At 44.5% G+C, this 25,642-nt stretch overlaps 1 protein-coding gene across 2 annotated transcripts; it reads left to right on the top strand.

Annotated features, from left to right (window-relative positions):
- On the top strand, positions 1-23,990 carry GTF3C4 (general transcription factor IIIC subunit 4; the record flags this gene model as incomplete). Of its 2 annotated transcripts, XM_006164319.2 has the most annotated exon segments (5): positions 1-183; positions 6,350-8,164; positions 11,086-11,216; positions 21,051-21,139; positions 23,459-23,990. In XM_006164319.2, coding segments are annotated over 5 exon segments (2,283 nt in total), but the record flags the coding sequence as incomplete, so codon positions are not given.
- Between the last annotated feature and the right edge of the window lie 1,652 nt (positions 23,991-25,642).

Raw genomic sequence — 25,642 nt, 5'->3', positions numbered from 1 at the left:
AAGCTGCAGTATTCGGTGAGCGGCCTGGAGCCGCTGGCCTGGTCGGAGGACCACCGCGTGTCGGTGTCCACGGCCCGCAGCATCGCCGTGCTGGAGCTCATCTGCGACGTGCACAACCCGGGCCAGGACCTGGTCATCCACCGCACTTCGGTGCCCGCCCCGCTCAACAGCTGCCTGCTCAAGGTAAGTCATCCCATCTCCATAGCGTCCGCGTCATCTGTGTCCAGGGAGTGCCCCCGGCACCCTGTGCTTGGGGATTAGTAACCGTCCAGGGTCGCCGCAGCTTAAAAATAAAGTAAAAAAGGCCTTGTGGCTGCTGGCGTCGTGTTTCCCAGACACCACCCCCCGCACTTTCGCACACACCTCGGCTCACGCCAACCCTTCCCTAGCCCCTGCAGTCTGGTCTACGAGCCGGGCTACTCTCGAGCTTTCTGAGACTGCACGCCCTGTGGACCCTACCCCAGACCTGCCTCTGCCCTTGGTCCTATTGTTTGGGTCCGACGCCCGGTGGTCCCTGGCGGCTTTGTTTATGTGTTGTGCTCTTCTCTGGGCCTCTTGCTTTCGAGAAGGGACTCCTGCCTTAACTACTGAAGCCCCTTCCTTGTGAACCCTCCTTGCTTCCCACCTTTCTGAGATGACTACTGGATTTTGGGTTTGTAGTGTGGTTTAACTAGCTAAATATTTGCAATGTAGAATTTAAAAATAAAGCGTCTGGAAACAAATGCAAGTTCTTAAACTTCAAATCCAAGATCAGTATAAATTTAGTGCTTTCAGCTTGAGTCAATCTAAGTTGGCCTTTATGATGTTAGCATTTCTGAAGTTGTACCGTTTTTAATGAAGTAATTGATGGCTTTGCTTTTGTTAGGAACTTAGAATTACCGAAAACTTCCGGTATTCCCTTTATAGGTCTGTATGCAAGTATGTGATATGTTAATGTTTACATTTATTCAACAGATCTTTGTGTGCTAGGTGCTGACCTGGATTTTAGAAAGAAAGCAGTTGACAAAACAGATTCCTACCACCAAGGAGCTTAGGTTCTTTGGCAAGTCATGAACAAATAATAATGTAATTAACAGGCAGTGATAGTGCTGCAAAAATATTTAACATGTATCCATATACAGGGAACAAGTTTGCACTGAAGTAAAGTTTTTCTAAACTTTTACTCTGAATGGGCATTTTGAGTACCAGTGGGGGTTCACAAAGCTCTCATCACTTTTTAGTATACTTTGAGTTTTAAAGGGACAACTTGATGAGATCATTGTTGAACTTGTATGACTAAGCCCTCTAAGGTCGTCTTGAAGAAGATGTGAACAAATTGGTTCAGGTATAAACGAATCCAGCAAGCTGATGCTGGCAATGCAGTACGCAAGGAGGGAGAGAGAAGAAAGGGATTTTAAAAGTTATGCCTTCTGATGAAAAAGAACTTTCGGTTTCCAAAGATGTTCATATGTACATGAACTAGAGAAAAGTGTGTCTGTACAGTGCTGATGGAATACGCTAGCGAAGAGATTTTTTTCTTTTAAAGAAAAATTTTTGCCATAGGCATGTGCTCTCACTGGAGGGACAGAAAGAGAGAAATCACCCTCTAGGGGCAAGGGCCACGCTGCAATTCCATCTCCATTCTCCTGTGGATTTCCGGCCCCCACTCACGTGCCTGGTGTGAATTTTAAGCCCCCAGGTCCAGAACTCAACAGAGGTCAACTTCTTTGGAGTTCAGCGGCATAACCGTTGTCATCTCCTAGTCCCGCAGAGAGAATTTAAAAATAAGCTTGGAATAGTGTGAGAGGTGTTTGATCAGGGGAAATAAGTTTTGCTATAGGGTGTATGTACTGGGATGGAGGGGGTGAGAAATCACACCCCCTGGGGGTATGGCCACATCTAAATCCCTTCTCTAGAATTTTGGGTATGCACACCTGGGGTGTTTTTCAAGCCACTGCATTCAGGACTCAGACTGCAGACAGCCTTGTGGGATTCTGCCACTTTAACCACCATGCCACCAGCCAGCTCTGTAGATGTGGTTTTAAGAAGGAAGGGCTTTCCAGGTGGTAGGAATGAGGCATTGTCAAGAGCATCAAGAGCATGTACACACGTAAGTCGTGAACATAATTTACTCTTGTCTGTGTAGTTCATCATGGGTCACAGATGCAACTTAGTAGCTCTTCTAGAGAGAGTAAGGTGAAGGCAGCTGGGGAAATTTGAAGAGCCCAAATGATGGACAATCTGTAACCTTAATCACAGTTTTACTGTATAGCACTTCTAGAAAGCTAAATGCTAAACTCCTTTGAATCTTTTGCTCTGTGATTCTGTTTAGATTATGGATTTCTTTTAGGAAAATCTGCAGTTACGTAACAGTTCAACATTAAGTTACTGTAGAGGGCTCTGAGGTTATGTGATATAAAGGTGATCGTTGTAAATCTGAAAAACAAAGTAGTAATTTAAGAATAAGTTGGCGCCAGCCTGAGGCACAGTAGTTAAGGTGACTGGATCCAGACCCGGGGGCTTGAGAAACATACTGGGCGTGTGTGTGTGTGTGTGTGTGTGTGTGTGTGTGTATACCTAAAATCCTGAGAAGAGGGACAGATGGAAGAGAGAAGATTGCAGTGTAACCATCTCCCGTGGGGGATACTTTCTTTCTTGAAAAAGAGAGAGGGAGGAAGTCAGGCCAGCTGGTGGCATAGCGGTTAAATTGTTGGCTCCCATGTGGCCGACTGTGCCGCTCCAGTCCAGGACCCAGTGGCTTAAGAAACATTGCTGGGCACAAGTATGTGTGTGCTCCAAATTGCAAAAGGTGAGAGAAATAAAAGGATATGGGATTGTAGCATGACCATCCGCCATGCGGGGTATTTTCTTACCCCCTTCCCACCATGAGTACGCATGCCCTCTGGTAAATTTAAGAAAAAAGTTCAGTCTGTTTTTCTCTCCAGTGGAGTACTAAGCCAGATTCTACATGGCCAACCAAGTGGTTCACGTCCTGGCCCCAGTGACTTGAGAAAAACACCAAGTGTATGTGCCCCAAATCCCAACAGGACGGAGAAGTGGAATGGGGGGAGTGAGTTAATGTGATCACACCGCGTTGGGAGGTGCTTTCTCCCTTTCTCTCTCTCTCTCTTTCTCTCACTCTGGGCAGCACGGATGCCCTCTGGCAATTTTTGTTTGTTTGTTTGTTTGTTTGTTTTGTAAAGCTTGGCTAACTTTGGTTAAAAAAGTCTTCAGTAGTTCTGGCCAAGAATTCAATGTGTTCCTACAACTTTTCCAAGGAAATGATATATAACATACAGCATTTTCAGACCATGCCAGCAGGTGACATGGTGGTTAAGGCACTGTATCCCATGTTGCTGATTCCCCAGTTAGACTCCTGGACCCAGGTCCTGAAAAACATGCTGGGTGTGTGCGTATACCCAAAATCCCAAGAGGAGAATGGAGGTGAAGGGATTGCATCCCCTGAAGGATGATTTCTCAATTTCCCTTTCTCTGTCTCTTTCCAAGGAGCGCATGCCCCCTTATGGCAAATGTATTTGCCACAGAACTATTTTTCACAGAATGATTTTAATTTTTCTATAGGATGTGTGTACTTGCTGAGAGAGAAAGAAAGCATCTCACCATGAGGGTGGTCCTGCCACAGTCCCTTCTCCATTATCCCCTTGGGGTTTGGGGCACGCATGTGCATGCATCCTTTGCGCCTTTCAAGCCGCATGGTCCAGGACTCAAACCATGCAATCAGCCACATGAGATTCAGTCACCTTAACCATCACACCAGTGGCTGGCCCACTTTAGGAAAAGTTAGTCATTTGGTGGATGAATTTGTATATGCCTTTCATTTCACATGTTTGTTATGCCATCTAGCAATTCCAGTAGAGCAAAGAGAGTAAGCTTAGATTATTAGAGTTGATCCTTTGCTGGTTTCTAATGATCACTCCTATCTGCGCAAATTGTTCATTTGTCAATACATTGCTGAGTGTTATTCCTTACTAGGCTTAATGGTTTGCAGTTTTTATTACCTGTTTACTATTTAAGGGATATTTTTCAACTCTTTGTTGTACTCTGGTTTTCTGACACATCCTAGTTGTCCAGACTTATTTACGATGTAATGGGTGGTTTTGAGTCAACATCTTCCAAGTTCTTTCTGTATCCTGGAGTGTAATTCTTCAGGATTTGGGAACTTAAACTCATTTAAATTGACTTTTATTATATTCATATATGTCCTAGACTTAAAGTCCTTTTTAATTATGTTCTATTTACAGTTTAAAAATCAGCTTCTCTAAAAAAACAAACTGAGACACAAAAAAAGAATCAAAAAGTTTCTGCTTTATCTTTTATCCAGATCTCTAATGATAGTGGATTAAATCCTTCATTCTTCTTCCACCATAACAGGAACCATCCTTTGCTTAACATTTGCTCTTTTTTGACATTAGCCTTCCTGTTTTGCCACATGATTTTTTTTTTTTTTTTTTTTTTTTTTACTATAAGAAATCACCTCCCCCCTCCAGGGGAGATGGCCACACTATAATCCCTTCTCTTGGGATCTTGGGCACGCTCACACACATCCCCAGGGGTTTTTTGTTGTTGTTGTTGTTTGTTTTTTTTTTTAATTTGACCAGAGAGACAGAGAAAGGGAAAGCAAGAAAGGAATCTTCTAGGTCTGGGACTCAAAATGCAATCAGCCATGTGGCAATCCAGCATCTTTAAACACCATGCCACCTGCTGGCCCCAACTCCGCATTAGTTTTAAGCTGCCAAGTCCAGGATTCAGCATGGTTGACTAACTACGTGGGAGTCCAGTGACTTAGCCATCACACCATCTGCTGGTCCCATATTTGTTTGTTTATTTTAATGGCTCTGGACTACTTTCTTTTGTCATTTATTCATCTTGTTTGTTTTTTAGGTTTTAGTCATAGGGCATGTGTACTCGCTGGAGAGAGACAGAGGGAAAGTGAGATATCACCCCTACCCGACATCCACTCCCTGGGGTAAGGGTGGCCTCACCACAGGCCCTTCTCCGTTCTCCTCTTGGAATTTTAGGTATGCATGCATGCACACCTGGCGTGATTTTCAAGTCACCAAGTCTGGGACTTGAACCACATGACCAGCGATGTGGAATCCAGCTCCTTAACTTCTATGCCACTTGCTGGCCCCACTTATCCATCTTTAATGACCATTTAAAATCTTTTTTCAAAGCTCACCGTCACATGTTGGACACTATCAATGCATATTATATTATAAACGTAGAGGGTGGAGAGATGAATGAAAACGTAACATGATTTCAGACGGCCTTATAGGAGAAACTAGACCTGGTAGAATAGATGGGATTTAGAGAGAGGGGAGGTTTGCACTAGGGAATCTGAAAACAAAGGTACAAATGTTTGGGAATGGTGAATAAAGTTGTCCAATTGGAGCAAGTATTATTCTATAAGAACAGTAGACAAAGCAGTTAAAGTTGGCTCTTAGCATAATTTGTGAATAAAGTTTCAGATAAAAAACCTAATGCTGACATTTGTATCACATTGGTACTGTAAAACAAAATATCTAATTGTGTCAAAGACATACAAATATGTATATGTTTAAGATTTTTGCGTGTGTGCTTGCCAGACAGGAAAAGTGAGAAGTCAGCCTCCCCAGAGCACATGGCCACGCCGCAGCCCCTTCTCCATTCACACGCCTGCTGTGTGTTTTAAGCTGCCGGGTTTGAGATGCAGACTGCCAAGTTAGCCATGTGCGTCCAGTGCCTTAACCACTAAACCACCTACTGGCCCTGGATTTTTTTTAGTTTTAGCACTTTTATTGTGTTGTTGAAAAAGTCAAGACATATATTTTCTACACAAAAATGCGTCATGACTCTTCTAACAACCCAGTATTAAGAATCAAGGACATCTCTGTTGCTTATACCAATTTTTTTGAGAGGTTTTTGCTATAGTATGCGTGTACTCGCCAGGAAGAAAGACGGAAAGCGAGAAATCATCCCCCAGAGGGCATGGCCACACCGCAGTCCCTTCTCCTCCATTCTCCTTTCGGGATCTTGGGCATGCACACACATGCGCCCAGCATGAGTTTAGCCACCAGGTCTGGGACTTGAACCGCAGTCGACTACATGGGTCCAGCGACATAGCCATTACGCTAACTGCTGGTTCCGCATATATCAATTTTAAGAATATGAGACCAGGCTTATGAATAATGATAACATTTATTCTGACTCTTTAAGAATTTGCTATTCCCTTGAGTCAATGCTCATTTAGTCTTTTGATATGTGATATTTCACATGTCAAAATTAACAGAATTGATAGAAAATTGTTTTATAAATGTGAGTCAGTGCAGATCAACATTTATCTGATAGCTTTTATATCTCTTATTTTCAGGTTGGCTCAAAAACAGAAGTTGCTGAGGTCAAGGAGAAATTTGCCACCTCTAAAGACCCTACAATCAGTCAGACTTTCATGTTGGATAGAGTGTTCAACCCTGAGGGGAAGGGTTTGCCTCCACTGAGAGGGTTCAAGTACACTAGCTGGTCCCCCATGGGTTGTGACGCCAATGGCAGGTGCCTCCTGGCAGCGCTGACCATGGACAATCGCCTGACCATCCAGGCTAACCTTAACAGACTGCAGTGGGTTCAGCTGGTCGACCTGACTGAGATTTACGGAGACCGTCTTTATGAGACTGGTTACAGGCTCTCCAAAAATGAGGCACCACAAGGAAATCTCGGGGACTTAGCTGAGTTTCAGAGGAGACACAGCATGCAGACCCCGGTCAGGATGGAGTGGTCGGGCATCTGCACCACTCAGCAGGTCAAGCACAACAACGAGTGCCGGGATGTTGGCAGCGTACTCCTGGCCGTCCTCTTTGAGAATGGTAACATCGCTGTGTGGCAGTTCCAGCTGCCGTTCATAGGGAAGGAGTCCATCACTTCGTGCAACACGATGGAGTCGGGAATCAGCTCTCCGAGTGTTCTGTTTTGGTGGGAGTATGAGCACAATAATCGGAAAATGAGCGGCCTTATTGTGGGGAGTGCTTTTGGACCTGTAAAAATTCTTCCTGTCAATCTCAAAGCAGTAAAAGGCTATTTTACTTTAAGGCAGCCTGTTGTCTTGTGGAAGGAAATGGACCAGTTGCCTGTGCACAGTATCAAGTGTGTACCTCTTTACCATCCTTACCAGAAGTGTAGTTGTAGTCTAGTGGTGGCTGCAAGGGGCTGCTATGTGTTCTGGTGTCTTCTTCTGATCTCCAAAGCAGGTCTGAATGTGCATAATTCCCATGTCACGGGCCTGCACTCACTGCCAATTGTCTCCATGACTGCAGACAAGCAGAATGGAACCGTGTACACTTGCTCCAGCGATGGGAAGGTGAGGCAGCTGATCCCCATTTTTACAGATGTTGCGTTAAAGTTCGAACACCAGTTAATTAGACTGTCTGAAGTCTTAGGCTCGGTGAGGACTCACGGCATAGCAGTGAGCCCCTGTGGTGCCTATCTAGCCATTGTTACCACTGAGGGCATGGTCAATGGCCTCCATCCTGTGAACAAAAATTACCATGTCCAGTTTGTCACTCTCAAAACCTTTGAAGAGGCGGCTGCCCAGCTCCTGGAGTCTCCAGCTCAGAATCTGTTTAAGCAGGTAGACTTAATAGACCTAGTACGCTGGAAAATTTTGAAAGATAAGCACATCCCTCAGTTTTTACAAGAAGCTTTGGAAAAAAAGATTGAAAGCAATGGAGTCACCTATTTTTGGCGGTTTAAGCTTTTCCTCCTGAGGATTTTGTATCAGTCAATGCAAAAAACCCCTCAAGAAATGTTATGGAAACCCACACAAGAAGACTCAAAAATCTTACTGCTTGACTCACCTAGGACAGGCAATGCTGAAGACGAACAGCAAGAAGAAGGTACTTCCTCCAAACAAGTGACTAAGGAGAAGGGGAAAGAAGGCGATGGAGAGGAGCCCACCGATGACTCTCTTGCCCAGACTGGAGATGGCGGAGGCCATGAAGCCATGGAAGAGAAGCTCCTTGAAATCCAAGGGAAAATCGAAGCTGTGGAAATGCACTTGACCAGGGAACACATGAAGCGAGTCTTAGGAGAAGTGTACCTGCACACCTGGATCACAGAGAACACCAGCATCCCAACCAGAGGGCTCTGTAACTTCTTAATGTCTGACGAAGAGTATGAGGACAGGACAGCACGGGTAAGTGTTTATGAACAGATACACTGAAGCTGTGGAAAGTGTGCTTGCTTCGTGAGAAAGAAATGACCCAATGGAATGCCTAAGGCTCAATTTTTGCCTTAACAGTTTTTAGATAGTTGATTGGCACGAGGTGCAGGGAAATACATGAGAAACGTGGATGGATGCAGAGCATACTACACAGTAGTTCAGTTCTCTCTGTGGCCTTAACTGTCTGCAGAGTTTTTGAGATGAGATTGCCAGGCTGTGGATAAGCTGGAGGTGGCTGCATTTAGCCAAGTATTATGGGTATCAGAAAAGTCATGGCATATTTTTCTGTGGTTTAAGCAAAAATGCATCATGACTTTTCTGACAACCCAGAGTTCGTACTAGACAGTCAGCAGTGGAAAGGAGGTACCCATGTTTCCTTCCATTTCTGTTGAACAAAAGATTTTCTTATTTTGCAGGGAGTAAAGGAAGTGGGATCTTTCCCATTTAAAAGGCATATAAAGTAAACAGATTACTACTCTGACTTCTACATAAACTAGGCATATTCTTTTTTTTTTTTTAAGAAATTTTTAACTTTATTTATTTATTTTATGGGCCAGAGTGAAAGAGAGAGAGGAAAAGTGAGAAAGCAAGCCGCAAGGTCTAAGACTTGAACTGTGGTCAACCATGTGGGAGTCCAGCATCCTTAATCACCATGTCACCTAGCGGCCCCATGGGCATACTGTTTATTTTGGTGTTAGAACAACCTTACTGTATTATCAAAAGTGTATTCCATAAAATTCATGGTTCCTGTAGCTCGCAGGTGGCATGATGGTTAAGAGCACTGGACTCCCACATGGCCAACCACGGTTTGCTTTCTCACTTTCTCTCTCTCTCTCACCCATCTCTCTCTGGTCAAATTTAAATAAATAAATAAATAAAGTTAAATAAAATAATTCTTAAAAAGAAATTCAGGGTCCCTGACAGAACATTTGGGTTCTAAGCTTGGGGAAATAATAGCATATGCTGAAAGGTTCCTAGCACACATTGTTATGCAGTGGATTCAGAGTTCCTACAAAGATGAGACTGTTTTTTTTTTTTAAGAATTATTTTATTTAACTTTATTTGAATTCGACCTTGGGGGAGGAGGGGTGGGAGGGGAGTGAGAAAGCAAGCCTCCAGGTCTGGGAACTGAACTGTGGTAGGCCATGTGGGAGTCCAGTGCCCTTAACCACCATGCTACCTGCGGGCCCAAAACCATTACCTTTGTGTAGTTTGGTATTACTAGAACTTCTTGATTGGGAAATGTTTCTTACAGCTAACAGCTGCTAAAACCCTGAAGAACTGTGTTCTAAGGAACATATACTGTTTATTAAAATATTCAAGACTTCAGAATCTTTTTTCCTTTCTACTCCAAGGATTGACACTTACCCACATTGCCTAAAATTTTATTTAAAGTATTAATTGAAGACAGTAAATTAAAATAAATTCACTCCCTGTTGTTAAGCCATTCACCAATCACTTGTTGCATTTGTGGGGAAATATGTGTGTCTTTTGAAACTTACATGAACTAATTTTAGTTAAACTAAAATCTTGTGGATTCTTTCATATGAAGCGATTAAGTGGGTTCAAACTTTGAAGGACACTACCTGCTTCTAAGAGCAGGTGGTTTTTTTTTTTTCTTTTTTCTTTTTTTTGGAGAAGTTTTTGCTACAAAGCATGTGTACTTACCAGAAAGACAGAGAGATAGAAAGTAAGAAATCATCCCCTGGAGGGATGGCCACGTTACAATCCCTTCTCCAGTCTCCTCTCGGGATCCTGGCACTCACGCACGCACATGCACTTGGCGTGAATTTAAGCCTCCGGGTTCAGGACTCGAGCTATGGTCTACTACATGGGAGTCCAGCAATATAGCTGTTACACCAACTGCTAGTCCCAAGAGCAGGTGGTTCTTAAAGGTTTGTTGGTATAGCTTATACACTTCAGTGACATACCTAATGAAGTTTATTTTCAACAAAATAATGAAGTAATTAATGTTTCTCAGACTTTTATTTTTGAAGAACGTAATCTTAATTACGCAGAGAAAAGCAAAACAGAAGTAGGCGTGACACCTAGAGCCTGTGCTGTCACCTTCTGTCTCATCACCACCTTCCCATCCCCACAGTAGATCCTAGGGCCACACCTCTGCAGTAGGCTAGTGGATCTTAGATTCCAGACCACTGGACTAGATGGGTCATGGGCCTTTGGGGCTTCAGAGGGGAACTTATTTTAAAGTCCTGGTTATGCTTACTTTGTAAGTCTTTTTTTTAATTGCCAGAAGGCATGCATGTCCACTGTGTACCCCCCAGTGGGGCATGTTGTGCAGCAGACCCCTCTCCATCCTGTAGGATTTGGGGTGTGCATGCACCTGGCGTAGTTTTCAGGCCACTTGTGTGGAGACTACTGTGGCTGATCATGTGAAATCCGGCTCTCTTAACCACGGAGTCATGGGGCTGGCCCTGTGAGCTCCTTTTAAGAATAGATATTTGCACAGTTCTACAGTTGGGATATTTTATAATGTCATAGAGATTATGCTTTTCCTTTTTAATATCAAAACATGTAATAGCTAAATACTTTGTCTTCTAACAGAACTCCTGAAGTCCTTGTTTCAGATGCAACTAAAACAAGGCAAGTAATAAGATTTTGATTTCAGACAGTTTTTCCTGTAGTGGCCATAGTGTGCCCCATTGTCATGGGGTCCCTGAATGAATTTGTTTTGCTTAGACAGTTGACAAAGATTGAAGGTCTAGCATTGTAAACTTCACAGACAGTGTGATGAGCCTATGTAGAAATGTGCAAATCTCCTGTCTCTTCCACAATACTGCATACTTTTCCATTTTTTCTTTGTGTTAGTAGGCTTTTTCTTCAGGAAATCTTGTGCTCACCACTACACTTTGCTGACTTCTTTGTCTTACTAGGTGCTGATTGGGCATATCTCAAAGAAGATGAACAAACAAACTTTCCCTGAGCACTGCAGTCTGTGTAAAGAGGTCTTGCCATTCACGGATCGCAAGCAGGCCATCTGTTCCAACGGCCACATTTGGCTCCGGTAAGCCATTTGCAAGCCTATTTTTTGTTCCTGTTCCAGTTTTGTGTAGCACAAACCACCGAAAGATCTGTGTCCAGGTGACACGTTGCCGTGCCTACGCGTGAAGTGTGGTGAAGCCCAGCGTGGGCTTTGAAGGGTGACCTTTAAAGACCATCCGTACTGCGCGCTGTGCAGTGTTTGGGTGACACTGATTTCCGAAGTTCTGTCAAGTTGTTAGAGCTATTACCCGGTAACACCTGTAAAGTTAGTTAATGTGTCCACGTAGGTGTTTACATGCTTTTTCTGTCAAGTTTTATAATAAGGTAAAAGTTTACTCCCCTCCCCCTTGTCCCTTCCTCTCACTCAAATAATCTTGGTGTGACCTCGTCTTGCTGGCTCGGTGAGCTGCGTTTGGCAGTCATGCCCTCCTCCCGTGGGGCACACACTCCCTGCTTTTCTTTCTGCCCCATCCTCATTCTCACTTCTGCTGATTGTGTCTTGTCTCCTTGATGTCCATTTGGTTTTCTTCTGTTCACACCCTCTCTGGACTGTCACATATCATCTGTTCAGAGTGTCTACAAAGATGAGACTGTTTCTTTTTTTTTTTTTTTTTTTTTTAAGAATTATTTTATTTAACTTTATTTGAATTCGACCTTGGGGGAGGAGGGGTGGGAGGGGAGTGAGAAAGCAAGCCTCCAGGTCTGGGAACTGAACTGTGGTAGGCCATGTGGGAGTCCAGTGCCCTTAACCACCATGCTACCTGCGGGCCCAAAACCATTACCTTTGTGTAGTTTGGTATTACTAGAACTTCTTGATTGGGAAATGTTTCTTACAGCTAACAGCTGCTAAAACCCTGAAGAACTGTGTTCTAAGGAACATATACTGTTTATTAAAATATTCAAGACTTCAGAATCTTTTTTCCTTTCTACTCCAAGGATTGACACTTACCCACATTGCCTAAAATTTTATTTAAAGTATTAATTGAAGACAGTAAATTAAAATAAATTCACTCCCTGTTGTTAAGCCATTCACCAATCACTTGTTGCATTTGTGGGGAAATATGTGTGTCTTTTGAAACTTACATGAACTAATTTTAGTTAAATTAAAATCTTGTGGATTCTTTCATATGAAGCGATTAAGTGGGTTCAAACTTTGAAGGACACTACCTGCTTCTAAGAGCAGGTGGTTTTTTTTTTTTCTTTTTTCTTTTTTTTGGAGAAGTTTTTGCTACAAAGCATGTGTACTTACCAGAAAGACAGAGAGATAGAAAGTAAGAAATCATCCCCTGGAGGGATGGCCACGTTACAATCCCTTCTCCAGTCTCCTCTCGGGATCCTGGCACTCACGCACGCACATGCACTTGGCGTGAATTTAAGCCTCCGGGTTCAGGACTCGAGCTATGGTCTACTACATGGGAGTCCAGCAATATAGCTGTTACACCAACTGCTAGTCCCAAGAGCAGGTGGTTCTTAAAGGTTTGTTGGTATAGCTTATACACTTCAGTGACATACCTAATGAAGTTTATTTTCAACAAAATAATGAAGTAATTAATGTTTCTCAGACTTTTATTTTTGAAGAACGTAATCTTAATTACGCAGAGAAAAGCAAAACAGAAGTAGGCGTGACACCTAGAGCCTGTGCTGTCACCTTCTGTCTCATCACCACCTTCCCATCCCCACAGTAGATCCTAGGGCCACACCTCTGCAGTAGGCTAGTGGATCTTAGATTCCAGACCACTGGACTAGATGGGTCATGGGCCTTTGGGGCTTCAGAGGGGAACTTATTTTAAAGTCCTGGTTATGCTTACTTTGTAAGTCTTTTTTTTAATTGCCAGAAGGCATGCATGTCCACTGTGTACCCCCCAGTGGGGCATGTTGTGCAGCAGACCCCTCTCCATCCTGTAGGATTTGGGGTGTGCATGCACCTGGCGTAGTTTTCAGGCCACTTGTGTGGAGACTACTGTGGCTGATCATGTGAAATCCGGCTCTCTTAACCACGGAGTCATGGGGCTGGCCCTGTGAGCTCCTTTTAAGAATAGATATTTGCACAGTTCTACAGTTGGGATATTTTATAATGTCATAGAGATTATGCTTTTCCTTTTTAATATCAAAACATGTAATAGCTAAATACTTTGTCTTCTAACAGAACTCCTGAAGTCCTTGTTTCAGATGCAACTAAAACAAGGCAAGTAATAAGATTTTGATTTCAGACAGTTTTTCCTGTAGTGGCCATAGTGTGCCCCATTGTCATGGGGTCCCTGAATGAATTTGTTTTGCTTAGACAGTTGACAAAGATTGAAGGTCTAGCATTGTAAACTTCACAGACAGTGTGATGAGCCTATGTAGAAATGTGCAAATCTCCTGTCTCTTCCACAATACTGCATACTTTTCCATTTTTTCTTTGTGTTAGTAGGCTTTTTCTTCAGGAAATCTTGTGCTCACCACTACACTTTGCTGACTTCTTTGTCTTACTAGGTGCTGATTGGGCATATCTCAAAGAAGATGAACAAACAAACTTTCCCTGAGCACTGCAGTCTGTGTAAAGAGGTCTTGCCATTCACGGATCGCAAGCAGGCCATCTGTTCCAACGGCCACATTTGGCTCCGGTAAGCCATTTGCAAGCCTATTTTTTGTTCCTGTTCCAGTTTTGTGTAGCACAAACCACCGAAAGATCTGTGTCCAGGTGACACGTTGCCGTGCCTACGCGTGAAGTGTGGTGAAGCCCAGCGTGGGCTTTGAAGGGTGACCTTTAAAGACCATCCGTACTGCGCGCTGTGCAGTGTTTGGGTGACACTGATTTCCGAAGTTCTGTCAAGTTGTTAGAGCTATTACCCGGTAACACCTGTAAAGTTAGTTAATGTGTCCACGTAGGTGTTTACATGCTTTTTCTGTCAAGTTTTATAATAAGGTAAAAGTTTACTCCCCTCCCCCTTGTCCCTTCCTCTCACTCAAATAATCTTGGTGTGACCTCGTCTTGCTGGCTCGGTGAGCTGCGTTTGGCAGTCATGCCCTCCTCCCGTGGGGCACACACTCCCTGCTTTTCTTTCTGCCCCATCCTCATTCTCACTTCTGCTGATTGTGTCTTGTCTCCTTGATGTCCATTTGGTTTTCTTCTGTTCACACCCTCTCTGGACTGTCACATATCATCTGTACACTGATGACTCAAGCATGTAGTTGGGATATTTTATAATGTCATAGAGATTATGCTTTTCCTTTTTAATATCAAAACATGTAATAGCTAAATACTTTGTCTTCTAACAGAACTCCTGAAGTCCTTGTTTCAGATGCAACTAAAACAAGGCAAGTAATAAGATTTTGATTTCAGACAGTTTTTCCTGTAGTGGCCATAGTGTGCCCCATTGTCATGGGGTCCCTGAATGAATTTGTTTTGCTTAGACAGTTGACAAAGATTGAAGGTCTAGCATTGTAAACTTCACAGACAGTGTGATGAGCCTATGTAGAAATGTGCAAATCTCCTGTCTCTTCCACAATACTGCATACTTTTCCATTTTTTCTTTGTGTTAGTAGGCTTTTTCTTCAGGAAATCTTGTGCTCACCACTACACTTTGCTGACTTCTTTGTCTTACTAGGTGCTGATTGGGCATATCTCAAAGAAGATGAACAAACAAACTTTCCCTGAGCACTGCAGTCTGTGTAAAGAGGTCTTGCCATTCACGGATCGCAAGCAGGCCATCTGTTCCAACGGCCACATTTGGCTCCGGTAAGCCATTTGCAAGCCTATTTTTTGTTCCTGTTCCAGTTTTGTGTAGCACAAACCACCGAAAGATCTGTGTCCAGGTGACACGTTGCCGTGCCTACGCGTGAAGTGTGGTGAAGCCCAGCGTGGGCTTTGAAGGGTGACCTTTAAAGACCATCCGTACTGCGCGCTGTGCAGTGTTTGGGTGACACTGATTTCCGAAGTTCTGTCAAGTTGTTAGAGCTATTACCCGGTAACACCTGTAAAGTTAGTTAATGTGTCCACGTAGGTGTTTACATGCTTTTTCTGTCAAGTTTTATAATAAGGTAAAAGTTTACTCCCCTCCCCCTTGTCCCTTCCTCTCACTCAAATAATCTTGGTGTGACCTCGTCTTGCTGGCTCCGTGGGCTGCGTTTGGCAGTCATGCCCTCCTCCCGTGGGGCACACACTCCCTGCTTTTCTTTCTGCCCCATCCTCATTCTCACTTCTGCTGATTGTGTCTTGTCTCCTTGATGTCCATTTGGTTTTCTTCTGTTCACACCCTCTCTGGACTGTCACATATCATCTGTACACTGATGACTCAAGCATGTATTTAACTTTATTTATTTTAATTTGACCAGAGAGGACAGAGGAAGAGAAAGAGAGAACGTGAGAAAGCAAGCCACCAGGTCCAGGACTCGAACCTTGGTCGGCCATGTGGGAGTCCAGCACCCTTAACCGTCACGCCATCTGCTGGCCCCAGGAACAGAATGTTCTCATAAATTGTTGTATCGCTGTAGGGCATGTGCACGTACCATAGAGAGACAGAAAGTGAGAAATCTTCCTCCCCTCCCCCCACCGCCCTGAAGATGATTGTGCTGTAGTCCCTTCCGCTTTATTCTCCTCGTGGGATTTCACGCATGCACACACTTGTACCTGGCATATTTTTTTAAGCCGCCAGGTCCGGGACTCAAACCATGCAGTTGGCCATGTGGATCCAAGTGATTTAACCACTACTGTATAACCTGTTGGCCTCCCGGAAACGGTTCACCATGAACATTTTTCTGTGATAGTACAATCGTTCATCCACTCTTATTTATTTTTTTTAAATTTTTTGTTTGAGAGAGAGAGAGTTTTGCTATAGGGTGTGTATGCTTGCCAGAGAGACAAGATAGAAAGTGAGAAATCATCCTCGGGGGGATGGCCACACAGCAATCCCTTCTCTATTCTCTTGGGATTTGGGGCATGTATGCACGCATATGCAGTGTGAGTTTTAAGCCACCAGGTCCGGGACTTGAACTGTAGTCAACTATATGAGAGTCCAGTGACATAACCATTATATCATCTGCTGGTTCCAAAAGGTTCCATTTTTTAACAGGTGTAGAGTTTTCCATTGTATGAATATTCCGTATTCCCTTATTTATACATAGTTGGATTTTTTTTTTTTTAAAGGTTTTTGTCATAGGACTCATGCACTCAGAGAGAGACAGCGAGGGAAAATGAGAAATCACCCCCCCCCCTCAGAAGGGATGGCTATGCCAAAGTTCCTTCTCTATTCTCCTGGGATTTTGGGCATGCACTCCTGTATACCTGGTGTGATTTTTCAAGTTGTTGGGTCTGGGACTCGAACCACAGTAAACCCCATGGGAATTCAGTGCCTTAACCACCGCGGCACCTGGTGGCCAAGGATTTTTTACAGTTTTTATTGCATTTCTACACTTTCCCTAATTTGACTGTTCAGACTATTTTTTAAAGAATTATTTATTCATTTTTTTATTTATTATTTTAAAAATTTGCTATTGGGCACATGTGCTCATCAGATAGAGAGAGCAAGCCATCGGGTCAGGGACTCTAACCACAATCGGCCATGTGGGAGTCCGGCACCTCAACCACTACACTACCTGCTGGCCTCTGTTGTTTTTATAAAAGTTCACTTCTTCCAGGAGCTAGAAAGAGAAATAGCACCCCAGCATAGTCCTGTCGTGACGCACTCCCAGCCTGAGCCAGCCTCAGGTCGTGAATACACATGTGCCAGGTTAATCAGGGCAGTCTCTGGACTTGAACTGAGGACCATCCTGTGTGGGTCAGCCTCACAGAATGTCATGTTCTACAGGGGAAGCATGATCTAGGCCCACTATTTCCATTTTTCAGACAAACGGGTCTGGGGCAGTTAAAATAATTGGCCCAGAGTCACTCCGGGGATGAGTGGCGGAGCTCAAAACCGGCCTCTTGCTCCAGGCCCACATGCGTAACCACTATGTGCTTATGTTGCCCAACTGGGCTCTTCCAAAATACCCACCCCCGCCTTTTTTAATTGTCACTAGGTGTGTGCTCCTGCAGCAGAGGTAAGGAGAAAGCATCTCGCAATGGGACATGGGTCACACTGCACTTCCTTCTCCATTTTACCATCCTATTGGAATTTTGGGCACACCCGTAACAACGCACTTGGCATGTCTTTCAAGCCGTAGTCGCCGGATTTGAACCGTAGTTGGTTCTGGGATCTGGCTGTCTTAACCACCAAGCCAGAGGGCCAGGTTCCCAAAAATTATTTTCATTTTTGCTCTGTAAGCTGCTGCCAGAATACCTCAGTGTGGTTTCTCTACATGAGAATGGGCGCTTGCTCTCACTCAGATGTATTTTCTTCCTGTAGGCTCAAGTCTTTACTTGGCATCCCTTCCCCTAATCTTGCTGTGTCTGTGTTTTGCGCTCCTTAGTCGCTCAACATAAAGCCACTGTCTTTTGGAAAACCTTCCCTGTAGAGCCCAAATGCACCGTTTGCTTTCATTGTGTCCTACCTGCTCCTCTCAGCCTGGTCCTGGTGGAGCTCAGTGAACAAGCACTGGTTGGGACTGAACCTGTGAGCGTTTGGTAATGTCTCTTTATTTTTGCCCTCTTTTTTTTTTTTTTTTTTTTATAGAATTAGTTTAATTTTATTTATTCATTCATTTATTTTAATTTGACCAGAGAGATTGAGAGAGATTGAGAGGGAAAGTGAGAAAGCAAGCCACCAGGTCCAGGACTTGAACTGTGGTCGGCCATATGGGAGTGGCCAGCACCTCAACCACCATGCCACCTGCTGTCCCCTATTTTTTCACTCTTAATTTTATTTATATGTATATGTATGTGAATATGTATGTATGTGTATATGTATGCATATGTGTATGTATGTTAGGCTTTTCTACACTGTGCTATCAGATTCTTGAAAATAGTGCTTACACCTAATCTTAAAAAACACAAGGAAGGGGCTGGCAAGTGGTGTGGAGCCAGCAGGTAGCAAGATGGTTAGAGGTGCTGGACTCTCACATTGTTGACCACAGTTCAGGTCCCGGACCTGGCGGCTTGCTTTCTCACTTTCCCTCTCTCTCTCTCTCTGTCTCTTCTGGTCAAATTAAAATAATAATAATAAATAAACTCACTGTGGCTGTGGGCACCCAGGTTCAGTTCCTGGCCCAGCCTTAAAACTGTCACAGGTGCCTGCAGTCTGGCTACCTGGGAGGCCATAGCAGGGAGTGGAGGTATGGCAGACCCTCTGGAAAATACCTCTCTCCCCCCACTGTCTTTCTCTCATTGTCATTAAAAATAATTTTCGATACAATGTGTGATCAATTTTTTTAACCATATCAAGAATCAGAGTACAGTCAAGGATGAATGGACAGGATTTTCCCCCACTGTTATAGACGGGCGGAGGCAGCAACCATCAATTAGCAGATTAGTACTTGTTTGCTAACTAACAGGAAAGCGGTATCTTCACCCAGGGTGGGTGGCCAAGGCTTGGCAGCTTTGGTGGACAGAGTGAGATACTGTTTACATTGTTGCTGTGAGCTTGGGAAATACCCTTTGCTCTCTCACTTGGTTAACATGTGACTTTAGAGTAACTGGGTCAGTGGGGCCACAGGTGGCATGGTGGTTGAGGGTGATGGACTCCCACATGGCCAACCGCAGTTTGAGTCCTGGACCTGGCAGCTTGCTTTCTTTCTCACTCACCCCCCACCTCTTTCTTTCTCTCTCTCTAACTCTGTTCCTCTCTGATCAAATTTAAATGAAGAACAAAGAGTGAGGGACAGGAGGAGGGAAGGAGGAAGGAAGTTAAACTAATTCTTTAAAAAAAAGAATAACAGGTGATGGTTACACAAGTGCACAGCTGTGCAGTTTGTAAAACATGTTGGTCACGTGTGTGTGCATGCATACCCAAAATCCCAAGAGCAGAAAGGGTTGCAGTGTGGCCATCGCCACTGGAGGGTACGCTCTCACTTTTTCTCCCTCAGTCTGGCCACCACACAAAACAGGGGACCAGCAGGTGTCATAATGGTTACGTTGCTGGACGCCCAAGTAGTCGACCACAGTTTGAATCCTGGACCCAGCAGCTTAAAACTCACTGAGAGCATGTTTATACAGGCCCAAAATCCCAAGAGAAGGGCGGCCTCCCCCGGCGGGGGGGGGGGGGATTTCTCACTTTCTCTTTGTCTTTCTCTCTCTCTCTCTGGCAAAGCACACCCACCCCAGAGCAAAAATCTCTGTTTAAGAGAAAAAACAAAGAATTGACTATCTAAAGTGAGAAAGCAAGCCACCAGGTCCAGGACTTGAACTGTGGTCGGCCATATGGGAGTGGCCAGCACCTCAACCACCATGCCACCTGCTGTCCCCTATTTTTTCACTCTTAATTTTATTTATATGTATATGTATGTGAATATGTATGTATGTGTATATGTATGCATATGTGTATGTATGTTAGGCTTTTCTACACTGTGCTATCAGATTCTTGAAAATAGTGCTTACACCTAATCTTAAAAAACACAAGGAAGGGGCTGGCAAGTGGTGTGGAGCCAGCAGGTAGCAAGATGGTTAGAGGTGCTGGACTCTCACATTGTTGACCACAGTTCAGGTCCCGGACCTGGCGGCTTGCTTTCTCACTTTCCCTCTCTCTCTCTCTCTGTCTCTTCTGGTCAAATTAAAATAATAATAATAAATAAACTCACTGTGGCTGTGGGCACCCAGGTTCAGTTCCTGGCCCAGCCTTAAAACTGTCACAGGTGCCTGCAGTCTGGCTACCTGGGAGGCCATAGCAGGGAGTGGAGGTATGGCAGACCCTCTGGAAAATACCTCTCTCCCCCCACTGTCTTTCTCTCATTGTCATTAAAAATAATTTTCGATACAATGTGTGATCAATTTTTTTAACCATATCAAGAATCAGAGTACAGTCAAGGATGAATGGACAGGATTTTCCCCCACTGTTATAGACGGGCGGAGGCAGCAACCATCAATTAGCAGATTAGTACTTGTTTGCTAACTAACAGGAAAGCGGTATCTTCACCCAGGGTGGGTGGCCAAGGCTTGGCAGCTTTGGTGGACAGAGTGAGATACTGTTTACATTGTTGCTGTGAGCTTGGGAAATACCCTTTGCTCTCTCACTTGGTTAACATGTGACTTTAGAGTAACTGGGTCAGTGGGGCCACAGGTGGCATGGTGGTTGAGGGTGATGGACTCCCACATGGCCAACCGCAGTTTGAGTCCTGGACCTGGCAGCTTGCTTTCTTTCTCACTCACCCCCCACCTCTTTCTTTCTCTCTCTCTAACTCTGTTCCTCTCTGATCAAATTTAAATGAAGAACAAAGAGTGAGGGACAGGAGGAGGGAAGGAGGAAGGAAGTTAAACTAATTCTTTAAAAAAAAGAATAACAGGTGATGGTTACACAAGTGCACAGCTGTGCAGTTTGTAAAACATGTTGGTCACGTGTGTGTGCATGCATACCCAAAATCCCAAGAGCAGAAAGGGTTGCAGTGTGGCCATCGCCACTGGAGGGTACGCTCTCACTTTTTCTCCCTCAGTCTGGCCACCACACAAAACAGGGGACCAGCAGGTGTCATAATGGTTACGTTGCTGGACGCCCAAGTAGTCGACCACAGTTTGAATCCTGGACCCAGCAGCTTAAAACTCACTGAGAGCATGTTTATACAGGCCCAAAATCCCAAGAGAAGAGGAGAATTATGGCGCGGCCATCCCTCGGGCGGGGGGGGATTTCTCACTTTCTCTTTGTCTTTCTCTCTCTCTCTCTGGCAAAGCACACCCACCCCAGAGCAAAAATCTCTTTTTAAGAGAAAAAACAAAGAATTGACTATCTGTGGTCGAGTGACCTTCAACACTGTCTGCTGTACTCTTCCAACACAATCTGTTTTCTTTCAGGTGCTTTTTAACTTACCAGTCCTGCCAGAGTTTGATATACAGAAGGTGTCTGCTTCATGACAGCATTGCCCGGCATCCGGTCCCAGAAGGTGAGCGCTTTCCCAGGCTTGCAGAGTGGCTGGGACACTCTGGCACAGTGCAGCACCCTAGTCCCGGCTTGGGCCTGGCTCCCCAGTACTCGCTAACGGCCATCAGGGACAGAGAGCGGGCTGCTGCCACCTTGTACAGTGTCATTGTGACGCCACAATTAAGTTTGAGAAACAGTGGTCGCGATTTACTGTGTGCAGAGACATACTCCACTCCGGTCATGAGATGAATGGGTATGCTGTGGCTTTGTTGTCACAAGTTCTTTCTTCCAGAAGCTATCAGCGCTTGTTTGTGATGGTAAGTAAAGGTTACATTTGAGTGACAGCTTCAGTGACACTGGGCCAGGAATGGGGACACCCAGGCGTCCTGCTAGCCATGATGGTTTCCTGGTCAGTCTGTATTTCCTTCTCTGAGAGCCCTTGTGACAAAGCACACATTTCTACTTTGAAGATAACTAGCTGGAAATAAGATGATGGATGTGGACAAGAAATTAGGGATTTATTCAGCTTTTTAAAACACTTGCTGGGTGTGTGTGTGCTCACTTTGGGAAGAGAGGAAAAATGAGAAAGCATTCCCCATGGAACACGGTCATGTTACGGTCCTTTCTCCTCCATTTCTCCCTCCTTTCAGGATTGTGGGTGCACATACACACCTGGTATATTTCTCAAGCTATCACGTCTGGGGTACGGTTGGCCCTGTGGGATCTGGCCGCCTTAACAGCCAGGACTCAGGCTGGCCCTGAATTAGTGATTTAATAACTATGTGAACATCAGTTAACTTTTTTTTCTTTATTCATGTGAGAGAGAGAGAGAGAGAGAGGGAGGAGCACCCTCCACAGGTTTGATCCTGCCACCGTCCTCCCATCTTCTAGCACAGGCCTCTCTATCAGGCCAATTGGACCGGGGAGTCACTGTGATTGCTCTGTGGGATCTGGCTTCTCGTAAACAGCACGTTAACTGCAACACAATGGAGCCAGCCTGAATGTCACATTTTGACCCGATGCTTATTAACATCACACACTAACCAAATGAGCTAATGAGACACAAGCATAAACAATTCCATAACACTGCAGAGGAAATTTATTGTCTCAATGAACTGAAATAGAAAGCTTTTATGTGAAACTGTGGCTTTTCCATGTTATCTGCAGCCCCTCCACCACTCTCCTATTGTTTAGGAATGCATGCTGAGGACTTTTGTTGTTTTTATTGTTTTAGTTTGCTGTAGGGTACATGTGCTGGCTGAAGAGAGAGTGAGAAAGCACTCCCAGGGGAGTGGCCAAGCTCGAGTCCTTTCTCTACTTCTCTTCCTTTCTCACCTTGGGATTTGGGGTACACACACAACACACACCCAGCATGTTTTCAAGTTGCCAGCTCCAAGATTGAACTACACACTTGGCCATATGAGATCCAGCCAGCTTAATCCCACACCACTGGTTGGCCCCATTTTGAGGAACTTTAACAGAGTGGAACAGGGTTGGCCCTGTAGTACAGTGGTTAAGTGCTGTGCGGCGTCACACATATTCTACAGTGGTTCGAATCGGCCCTGATGGCTTCAGAAAGATGCCAGACATGTTTTTGTGTGTGCTCAGAATTCCAGCAGGATCGAGAAATGAAAGGAAAAGGATCTGTGGCATGACGACAGTCCAGTACTTTGTCTCTCGCTATCTCTGACAGTTAAAAATGAAAAAGTGTATGAAGGCTGTGCCCTCAGAATAAAGCATAGTCCCTTTAAGTAGAATCAGTTTAGCTCTATAAAGCATTCATTGCCCTTATTCTCCTATTTCCTCAGAGAGGGGTGAACAGTTCATCACACACCCAGCTTAGAACCCCACATTTAGTCCAGCCTCCTTACAGGGTTAGAAACCTAAGCCTAGGGACCAGCAGATGGCATAATGGCTATGTCGCTGGACTCCCCGTGGAGTCGACCGTGGTTCGAGTCCTGTACCTGGTGGCTTAAACTCACGTTAGGCACATGTGCATGCGTGCCCAAGATCCCAAGAGGAGAATGGAGAAGGGTTTGCGACGTGGCCGTCCCCCCTGGGGGTTGATTTCTCGCTTTCTGTCTGTCTGTCTGTCTCTGTCTCTCTCTGTCTCTCTCGGTCTTTCTGGCGAGCACATGTGCCCTATAGCAAAAATCCAAAAAAATAAAGAAAGAAAGAAACGTAAACCTACAGGAGAGAAGTGCTCAGTCCCCAGAAACACAGCTGATGATTTGCAGAGCTGGGGCCCAGTGCCCGCCTCTTGATGCTACAGCCTGGTGTTCATCCCATTTTCCTGCCTCCCCGAAGCTAATGCTGGGTCCCACTTGTCTTCCCTTTGCAGATCCTGACTGGATTAAGAGGTTGCTGCAGAGCCCCTGCCCTTTTTGTGACTCTCCTGTCTTCTGAGTGTCACTGGTGGAAAGATGGAAGGGCACAAACTCTGCTGTAGAAAACGCCCTCTGTTCCGAAGAGAGGGTGCGCCCAAGAAAGCCTGGCCCTCGGGAGTCGGAGGCGCCCTTCGTGACTGAAAAGGGGGCCTGGAGCTCCTTTCTGAAGGCAGACCATCTCCAGGGAAGGAGCATAGCTTTTAAAGTGGCAGGACACAGTTTGAGTCATTTTGAGATGAACATTAATTAGCCTCTGTGTTCTTATCTAGTGAGGAACACTTATTTTCTAAGTGTCTGGACTGAAGCAGTTTGAACAAAAGGAATATTCTGTCATTTGTAGAAACAGAATGATCTCTTCTAGAGAGTTCGGGTAAAGGCTTTGCTGGGCTGAGTTACAGGCTTTATACTCACTCTGGTCTGGAACTGCTTTGTGGCTTGAGAGCTTCAATTGTTTGGTATGTGGCATTAAAAGTGTCTAAAACAGCATGTGGGCTGATACTTGTTCTCAGTAAATAGCTACAGATCTGTTTCCCATTGATCATTTTCATGCATATTGAAAACATTTTCCTAAAACTATTTTTAAGTAGTTTCAGCCAAGACTAAAGTTGTTTTTAATGTGTGGAATGAGCAGGTGATTATGACAAGTTATTAGTTGTAAGTGACTTCATGTTTCCTTGTCTCCTGTGCTGACCCAGCTCCTCAGTACGTGTGCAGGTGTCAGGTACCCCTGTTCACCGAGTACACCCCGCTCTCCGACGTCACTGTGAGAAAGCACCTGGAGGTATGTGAACGTAGAAGGAAAGAAAGACAACTGTGCTTTGAGTGTTAAGTTAAAACTTGAGATGTTACTGATGTTGACATTTGCGGCCATTTCGTTATTATCCCTGATAAGGGCCCATTTAGAGACTTTTGGAGAGAGATGGCAGCTCAGGTGGAGACTGGGGCTCTGGTGCTATAGGTGTGTGTGGTTGTGTGAGCAGAGCCTGGAAATTCTGCTCTTTGCAGAGGTCCTTGGTATTTGGAATACAGGTATTTTTCTGTGGGTTAGTAAGAGATGTCAGATGTCCATTTTGATGACTTATTCTTAAACCTAAAGTCGACATTCTGGAATTACAGTAGTCTTAGATTTTGAAACGTGTCCTAGGGGGTTCGTGCTCACCAACAGGACTTTAGTGCACCCATCTTGAAGTGGTGCATATTTCAAGTTGGTAGGAAACACAGAATAGGAATTCCTTTTTTCCCTTTTTTTTAAAACTATCGCTAGAAGGCACATGTGCTTGCCAGATAGACAGAGACAGTGAGAAATCACCCCCCAGGGGAGATGGCCATTGCCACAGTCCCTTCTCCATTCTCCACTCAGGATTTTGAGCACACACTCACACAGTTTGAAGTTGCCAGATCCAGAACTTGAGCCATGGTTTACTATGTGGGAGTTCAGTGACATAACCATTATGCCATCTGCTGGTCCCCAAAATAGGGATTTCTTAACTCATATTGTATTCTGTCTTTTTCATTTGTATTCAAATATAATCTTACTTTTATCTTGTATTCTTTGTGAAAGATGCTTCGTTCTCACTTGGGAAACAGTGTTTGAATGGCGTTGTGTCGCGGCACCTGTACCCTCCCCTCCTCCTCCCCGTACGCAGTAGAGAAAGCCCTCGAGAGAGGCCACGCCCAGACAATCCACTCAGAAATGTCTTTTAAAGTTTCTTATCCAGATGGTTTTGTCTCCTGTGTTTAATTGTATATTCATATGAATCTTCTGCATTTTTTTTTTTTTTTAAAGAGATTTTTGTAGGGGCCAGCAGGTGGCGTGGTTAAGAGCGCTGGACTCCCACATGGCCCACTACAGTTGGGAGTCCCAAACCTGGTGGCTTGCTTTCTCACTTTCCATCTCTCATTCACTCTGTCCCTCTCTGGTCAAATTAAAAAATAAATACATAAATAAAGTCAAATTTTTTTAAAGTTTTTTTTTTTTTTTTTTTTAAAGAGAGACTTTTGCTATAGGGCATGTGCACTCACCAGAGAAACAGACAGAAAGCGAGAAATTACACCCCAGGGGAGATGGCCACACTGTAGTCCCCTCCTCCATTGTCCTCTCAGGATTTTGGGCACCCATGCACTTGTCTGGCTGGAGT

Source organism: Tupaia chinensis, unplaced genomic scaffold (assembly GCF_000334495.1).
Source record: "Tupaia chinensis unplaced genomic scaffold, TupChi_1.0 Scaffold143602_1, whole genome shotgun sequence".
In the NCBI taxonomy this organism is placed as follows: domain Eukaryota; kingdom Metazoa; phylum Chordata; class Mammalia; order Scandentia; family Tupaiidae; genus Tupaia; species Tupaia belangeri.
The sequence above is the reverse complement of the archived record's forward strand: the minus strand, read 5'-3'. Positions and strand labels throughout refer to the sequence as shown.